General features: G+C 37.6%; 1 protein-coding gene across 6 annotated transcripts in view; it reads left to right on the plus strand.

The window, feature by feature from the left end:
• The first annotated feature begins 4475 nt into the window (after nucleotides 1-4475).
• Nucleotides 4476-8915, plus strand: part of LOC121414341 — a 66548-nt gene continuing 62108 nt past the window's right edge. For all 6 annotated transcript variants that reach the window (XM_041607488.1, XM_041607489.1, XM_041607491.1 and 3 more), the window contains exon 1: nucleotides 4476-4733. In XM_041607488.1, the coding sequence (XP_041463422.1) occupies nucleotides 4488-4733 (246 nt within the window). In that variant the 5' untranslated portion in view covers nucleotides 4476-4487. The remainder of the gene's footprint in view (nucleotides 4734-8915) is intronic.

An 8915-nucleotide genomic window follows, 5' to 3' on the forward strand; every position in this document is an offset into this window, starting at 1 on the left:
CATCTTGTTTAGCTTCACAAATATTGCCCAGAATCGTAAATTTTCAGGTGAAAATTTATATTATTATTGTTTATTATTACTTATTATTTGAACTGCGCTTTTCCCATTAGGCCATAACCGCTTACAATGAATTAATTAAATGTAATATTTTAACAACTACAAAGTACGAAAGAGATTTTGAGTATTTCGCGCTCGCACTATTTAAATAGGGCTTATAAGACAATTACACTTTTTATGTTGTTTTATAAGAATAAAGCGTAGAAATGACTAATACGATATCAGCATTTTGCCCCCCCCCCCCACCGCCCTTATTTTTCACGAATAAGAAAAAAAGACAAAAGCAAAGGGATGAGGGTGAAATATAAGATATCATTTTCGAAAAATGTTATGTCAAAATCTATCAAAAACTTTGATTTTTGTGATAAAAATGTTGAAATTTTTGCTCGCTCGCTTCGCTCACAACTTCTTATTAATGTTTACGTGATACGCTGTATTGAGCCCCCTCAACATTTTTGGCCCATTACTCCACAGGGACAACCCCTTCAAAAAACAAGTTAAAATCAAATTTGAGCGGCCAATCTGGGTAAATATGGTGACAAAAATTTCGCCCCCCCCCCCTATTGGCAAGAGCTTGATTCGCCCCGGCCATCTACAAATCTTAACGAAACCCAGAATTCGATCATAATTTGTATGTCACCATAGCATAAGATCATTCATTTTGCAATCTTCGGGGGCCAGAGGGGTACGTGCCCCAGGCCTCCCTGAGACTTGGTTTGCCCCCTGAATAAAATTGACGTAGCAAAACAAAGGGGAGAAAGAAAAAAAAGAAGGGGAAATATAGAAGAAAAAGAAGAGGAAATTGAAAGGAAGAAGAAGATTGAATAATATAAGGTGAAGGGAAGACTTTCTTTTTATGTCACTTTATAAACTTTTCGCTCACGCTTCCCGCTCGCATTGCCTTTTCGATGAGATTCATATCTTGCTCAATATAAGCTGATATGGAGCTTAAAATATCAAGTTTTGAAGTCAATATAGAAAACATATTTCATCTCGGATATCGAGCTTTTATTATTTTTAAATTTACAAATTGATTTTTCAAGTGCTCTGTAAAATGTCCGTTTTATGGTCTAACTATTAATATTTTCAGCTCACGCTGCTTGGTCGCATTATTTGATTTGCATAGGCCTACTTCTTTATAAATTCTTACAAACCGTCCTTATATGTATACTACCATGATTGTCAATTTGTATAAAAAAACACTGTATTTGATTATGTCATAATGTTTACAATTTCGTAATTTTAGTACTTAATTTCCTTCTGTAATGTTTACTTGCTTTCACCCAGAATAATACACACAAAAACACCTTGTAATTTTACCATTTAGGGCCTAAATGGTATAATGACAAGGTGTTCTTGTGTGTGTTATTATCTTTGCATAAATTATTATTTGTTTGGCGTCACCTGTGCCTGGGAGGCGAAAAGCGAACTGAATCACTATGACCCGCAGGTCTCTCCTCCCGATATAACTGATTGGGGAATGCAGGTGGACCACTACACCGGGGTTTCCCCCTACTCTTATACGAATAGTGCAGTGGGTTCTTAACGTGCAAAGGTGGTGACTCTCCTCTACACGGGGCCTCCATTTCACGTCCTATCCGAGGGACGGAGTGTTTTCCATTGTATCATAGCCTGCATCTATGAAACATGGGAGAGAAGTTTACACAAAACGCACTGGCTTCAGTCATCCGCCCGGGGTGCACTCGAACCCACGATCTTTGGTTCGACGGGCAGACGCGTTACCGACTGAGCCAACACCGCTCTCTCTTTTACCTTACTGTATTAAGTCATAAAGCCACATGTGCTGCACTCAACCCAGGTGAGGTAAATGGGTACCTGGCAGGAATTTATTTCTTGAAACGCAGCGTGCGTAACAGCTGCACTGCTAAAGCCAGGGTAATTATGCTGCATATACTGTAGAGCGCTTAGAGACTTCTGACAAAGTAAGTGTTAAGTGCTATATAAGCAAGTTATAATTATTATTAATCTGGAATGTGCACCAATTGTTTCATAATTCTTAGCTACTTGTTAGTTGAATTGTTTTAAAATATCAGGTTTATTGGTCCTACTTGACGATGTTAGTGTTGATAGTTGCGTTATCAATATTTCTACCTGTGAAGGTGTCTTTTTTACGTTTTATCTATTTGCCTGATTTCTTTCCTGAAATTAAACCCAAAATAAATATTTTTTAAAATCAGACCAGTTGGAATCAGAGATATTCAGCATTTATGATTATTATGACTAATCGTGTTGAATCTTTCTATGAAAACTTGGTATGAGGGCCACTTTACACATTTTCTGATGTATATATGCATAGCCAAATGGGAGGTTTGAGGTAGAAGCCCCCCCCCCCCCATTTTTCATGATGCAGAAGGCGCCGCTAAAGAAAAAAAAGGAAAAAAGAAAGTGAGAGAACAGGAGAAAGACCAATATAATAGAGAAAGAAAAAAGTAAAAAGTTATTAACGTAAGATAAAATATTTCGAAAACCTGTGACACCGACCAAAACTTACAATAGGTCCCGCTTAATTCTAACCTTGATGCTGGAGAGAATTGGGGGATTTTCTGGGGGTAATTGTTTGGGGGGAGGGTAATTGTCCGGGGGGTAGTTGTCCGGGGTAATTGTCCAGGGGGTAATTGTCCGGGGGTAATTGTCCGGGAGTAATTGTCCGGGGGTAATTGTCCGGGGGTAATTGTCCGGGGGTAGTTGTCCTCGGGAGGTAATTGTCCGGGGGTTAGTTGTCCGGGGAGTAGTTGTCCGGGAGTAGTTGTCCGGGGGTAATTGTCCGGGGGTAATTGTCCGGGGGTAATTGTCCTCGGGGGGGGGGGGTAATTGTCCTCAGGGGGTAATTGTCCGGGGGTAGTTGTCCGGGGGGTAATTGTACGGGGGGTAGTTGTCCTGATCCCTTTTTGCATGTATAATGCCGGGCCTCAATTACTTCTTTCTATTTCACTTAATGTTATCCAAATACACAAGTTTGTTTTATAATATTTCAGTTGTTTGTAAGGTTATGTACAACATGACCGCCTGCTCTTACTGATCAGGGATCCGGATGGTATAATAATTCTTAGGATAGTTTTATTGCACGCATTAGTTGGAACCATCTCAATTTTCCATGTTGGGCTGCACTAACAAATTGCAACTAGCTTCCCATAGATTTGCCCCAGACTTATACCTTGTTTTAAGACAAACCGCTGTAATGTGAGCCTATCTGTTGATGTATTTTGTTCGATATTTTAATCATCATGAATTTGCATTCGAATTAAAACAAGGTGGCTCGCAAACAACGAGTTTCGTCTGATTTCGCAATTAATAAAATATGCAACGTAAAACTTGACCCTATCATCGTTATGAACACACATGTGGTTAAGGATGGTTTTTAGCAAGTGTAACACAAGTGATGGAGAAAATTAAGAAATTATACCAAGTTGAACAAAACCCTGACCTTTTGACCCCTACTTGACCTTTTACCAATCTACCTCGACACTTCATGTGATACTACCCAAAGATCATTAGAACCATGTGTGTTAAAATTTGATTCCGAAAAAAAAATGAGAGCAAGTTTAACAAAACACTTTTGATCGTCATCATCTTCGCAAGCATACATGCTTTATACGAAGATGGTTTATTTTCAAACAAGGTTAAAGTCTAGGGTAAAACTATAGGAAGCTATTTGCAATTTTTTAGTGCAAAATGTGATGACAAAATGATCATATAATTATGGATAATTGCGTCACGTTTGTCTCCCATTAGTGATAACCACAACTGTAGACCATGGTTTATGTTCAGAATTCTGACCACTATGTTTGTATTCGAAAAAGTATATTTTTGAAGTTCAATTATCCTGATTGTTTTAATACATTAATAAATCGATGCGTCAACTGTTTATCAATGTTACGTTCTCTGCTTATGCCACGCAGTTTCCTGATGTCACCATGCCTGTATCTCTAAGTGTCTGGCGTGTTAGGATCGGCACGTATCTTAGGAGGTATCGTCATGATCCACAGAAAGAAACTGAACAATCAAAAGAAAATGACAATAGACGGAATCAATCTTCCAATGTTTCCTCAAGAGGTGAAAATAGCAAAAATGCCAGTGCGTCCTGTCAACAACATCCGTCTTCGGATAATGTCGAAATGAAAACCGTCAAAAGTGAATTCCCATGTAACATCAACAGTAACACGGTTGATGTGTGTTCTGAGACTATGTCGACTTCAGCCATTCCTGGTTATGACACCGCCAATGGATCTCCATGTGATATAATAAGCCTCCGTAATATCACTCAACAAGCTCAGCAAGGATCTTTGAAGTGTGCTGATGACCATACGTTTTCAACTTGTTCAACAGAGCCGACAGGGAAGGAATCCATTCCTGCCTCTGATCCTACTGACATCAAGGCTCCAGTGCCTTGTGACCTAGACGAGTTGGACATGAGATACATAACCATTAACGGCGTATCATCTCCTAGCCTATGCGATTTGCTTCAAATACGTGAACCAGACCAACATGATGGCACATCGGAGTCATACTCACAGGTAGCTAGTTCTCAGGACGAGGGCAAACATGGCGAGAAAGATATTACGTCAATACCTTTACGGTCGGGGATACATGGTCTATCGTCGCGTTGTACTGATCTGGATACATCTAGCAACGCTCAGCACATATCGTGTACGGGGGTAAGGCTGATATGATATATCAAGACTTTCGTTTCAAAAGGGGTTAGGTCCACTTTGGACTATTGCATGTTTTTTATTCTCACTTATTGCAATATCCTTATGAGAAACGAAAATGTCACGAGTTACTACCCTATCATGTGAACATAAAATTGGGTATCAAAGAAATCTACCTGTCTCCAATTTTTTTCTATATATTCTTTAACAAATATCATTGTGTACCTAACCTCTTTTGCAAGCGAGCTGAAATGAATCCAAACTAATTTTATTAAAAAACTGATTTTTCTTTGTCACTTTTATTCACGTTAATTTGAAAGTTTCGTTGTTTTCATCAGCGAAAAAATGTAGAGGCTTTGAGACAGAAAACAATAAAATTTATAAACAATGGACCTAACCCCTTTAAACAAATGATGTCTTCAAAAGAGTTTGTTTGCAAAAAAGAGTTAGGTCCACTCCAAGAAATCCTTTTTTTAATTCTCCCATATTGCAATAATCTTATGCGAAACTAAATTTTCATGAAACTCAACCATGAGAACATAAAATTGGGTATTAAAGAAATCTATCTGTCTTAAAATTTTATTTTCCCAAAAAAAATCTGTGTGGACCTAACCCTCTTTGCAATTAACTGAAATGGACCTAACCCTTTTGAAAAAAAGATTTTTCTTTGCCACTTTAGATCACATTTTAATAAGAATTTCAACATTTCTTGGTGTCATCTTATAGAGCTACTAAAAAAATTTAAGACAAAAAAAAATCAAATTTGATGAAATTTGGACCTAACCCTTTTTGCAAGTGAGCTCTTCATATGTATATATATGTATACATATAAATGTGAGAAGTTATACATGTACTACAGCGCTTTGGCAACCCCTTTATTTATATATTGTGTGAAAGAAATTGATGAAGAGAACAATGGTAGGCGTAGCTTAAATCAAGGTTCCCCAGAGCTATCTACCCTTTGGAAAAAAATGGTGATGTCGAAAAAATGTCTCTGCCGAGAATCGAACCCGGCCCCCAGCTTTGAACGCCGTTGCCTTAACCACTAGACCACAGAGATGGGTTAGTGGCGAGGGCGACCCCGATACGATTGACCGTCAGATAGACAGATTTTCGACACCATACCAATTATAATTTCCTTTGTCGGGCGAAGGTGGGATTCGAACAATGACAAGCCGCCATGCCTCAGCTGGATCAAAGCTATTGCTTTGATACAGTATACGTATGGGAGAAAGTATACAAATGTGTGAAGTTATACATATACTATAGCTTTGGCAACTCTATTATTTATATATTGTGTGAAAGAAATGGATGAAGAGAACAATGGTAGGCGTAGCTTAAATCAAATGTGTATGTTCCCAGTCACGGAAGGAAAAAAAATAATCAAACTAAATGAAGAAGTCACAGAATGCTCAAATAAATTCTTTGACAATTCTTCATTTAGAGAGTCAAAAGGGGCCTAAGCTTTCGATCCTACCAGAATCTTCGTCTGAGGCAAAATGACAAACATATAAAGTGGAACAACCATAATATAGACCACAGACATTCAACAGCAACACTAGAAACAAGGGGACAAAAGGGGTGAGAAGAGATGACCAATCAGGTTAATGAAGGGGATGAAAGAAAGAACCTCATGGCCTGAAGATCCAAGAGGGGAGCGACCGATTAATCCTTCTAATCCACTTTCCATTTGTGTACACATATAATTTTTCCCCTCAGCTCTTTTAGATTAGTTACATTATAGTTTCTGCCTCTACTTTCCTCCCATATCTCATACAAGCTCAGCTCCAATTTTCCTCCCTTGTTCAGGCGATATAATAATTATTATATATCTATTTTTTTCTCTCCACTCACCTCTTAGATTTACCACGTAATTATTTTGCTTATTTTCATGTTTACTATGGTTTTTCTTAAAGGACAAGTCCACCCCAACAAAAACTTGAATTGAATGAGAAGAGAAAATTCAACAAGCATAACACTGAACACTTCATCGAAATCGGATGTGAAATAAGAAAGTTATGGCATTTTAAAGTTTCGCTTATTTTCAACAAAATAGTTATATGAACGAGCCATTTACATCCAAATGAGAGAGTTAATGACATCACTCACTCACTATTTCTTTTGTAATTTATTATATGAAATATAAAACATTTTATTTTCTCGCCATTGTCATGTGAAATAAAGTTTCATTCCTCCCTGAGCACATGGTATTCCATTATTCTAACATTTTGTGCATCAGGCAAGGAGGTCCTAATCGTCAAATTCGTAAACATTGAAATATTGTATAATTCAAACAATAAAAAACAAAAGAAATAGTGAGTGAGTGACATCATCGACTCTCTCATTTGGATGTAACTGGCTCGTTCATATAACTATTTTGTTGAAAATAAGCGAAACTTTGAGATGTCATATCTTTCTTATTTTATTTCCGATTTTGATGAAATTTTCAGCATTGTGCTTGTCTGATTTTTCTCTATTGATTCAAATCAAAGAGGTGGACTTGACCTTTAATTTACCCTCTGTCTCATACAGCATCAGCTTCTTTATTTGCTTTTACCCTTTTAGGCAATTTGCTTCCCTCCCATATGGACAGGGTTTTTTTCTTCTACTTTTATAGTCTTCTGTTTTTTCCCCTCACACCCAGCGGATTACAATATCAGTTACACCATATGTATATTTATACATATTTTGTCATATACATTGCTTTTGGATATATTTATATACTTTTATACTTACAGATTCATTTTTACACTTACTTTCTTCTCTTAGCTTGTTTAATGCTCTATCATACATACGTATGTCCTTTGCACATTATCTGTTGTTCCCCATTCTCCCCCCCCCCCCACTCTTATGCACCAGTTTATTATGCCATCCTATGTTACCTGTCTGACCCAACTCTCACTAATTCTTTTGTTATTCATCTCTTCCTCATAACCTCTCACTAGCGTACCTACGGAGGGGGAGTCTGCCCCCTCCTGACGAGCCACAACCCATGTAAAGGACGTGTCCCTGCCCCCTGACGAGCTTAAAGACCTTTATTGCCCCCCCTGACGAACTTAAAGACCGTTATTGCCGTTATTGCTTGTCAACTTTTTTTCCGGTACGAAATCTTTTATTTGTGATTGAAGACCTTTTTTATTGTCAATTTTTTTTGGCGGACGGTTTGCCTCCCCTGTGGCAAATCCTCTGTACGCCAGCGTACCCTTTATCAGTGTTTTTTTTCCAGATCCTGTTTGATTTTGCCTGCCTCATAATCATCTTAATCTATATTGGCTTGAGGTCTTTCTTTGGCGTTACTTACACTAACTTCCATTTGTGTCTGCCTACTCCTTTTCTTTCATCCCCTTCATTAACCTGATTGGTCATCTCTTCTCACTAATGCCCCTTTTGTCTTCTTGTGGTCTATATTTTTATGGTTGTTCCACTTTATATGTTTGTCATTTTGCCTCCGACGAAGATTCTGCTGGGATCGAAAGCTTAGGCCCCTTTTGATTCTCTAATTTACTCCATTGGCTCTTTTTTTAGGTAAGCAGTTTTCAGCAGCTTCGTTTTGCTATTAATCTCTTTCTGCTGCTGTATCACTCCCATGTGATCCTCCTTATCTAATTTGTCTTGTTTTATCCATATATGTTTTTTTTTTGTATTTGTATTTTAGTGTTTTCTTTTTAATTTCTTTCCACAGTTATCTGGTATCTTTGTCTGTTCTAATTTCAACTTCTCTCCCATATTTTGTAATACTTCCTTTCTATCCCAGGGTCCTAATATGTTCTGTGTCGATTTTACTTTTCAGCTTGAATTAATTAATTTTGTGTATTTTTTTCTTTTGGTCCAGTTCAAATTTACTTTACTTTTCTTTTTCTTTATATTTTGATTTGTTATGAATATCCATTTTCTTTTTTTACACTTTTTTTTATTCTAGGTCTCTTTTCTACCATGACTAATCATCTATCGTTATTTCACCAGCTCAGGCATGTCAGGAAGATCAAGTTGAAGGCCCTCTAGACCTCTTTTCACCAGGACAATTACAGATTTTATTCCCTCAATCGCATTATACATACAGGCATCCAAGTTCATTGCACTCGCTGGAACCAGACCTTACATGGAGCTTCAGTTCGACTAATTAACATCCTCTCCGAAGAGTGTTTTTTTCTCTTGATCTATTTTCAGCTGACATCAGTAGCTGGAAAA

The sequence above is a fragment of the Lytechinus variegatus genome, chromosome 4 (assembly GCF_018143015.1).
Source record: "Lytechinus variegatus isolate NC3 chromosome 4, Lvar_3.0, whole genome shotgun sequence".
NCBI lineage: Eukaryota > Metazoa > Echinodermata > Echinoidea > Temnopleuroida > Toxopneustidae > Lytechinus > Lytechinus variegatus.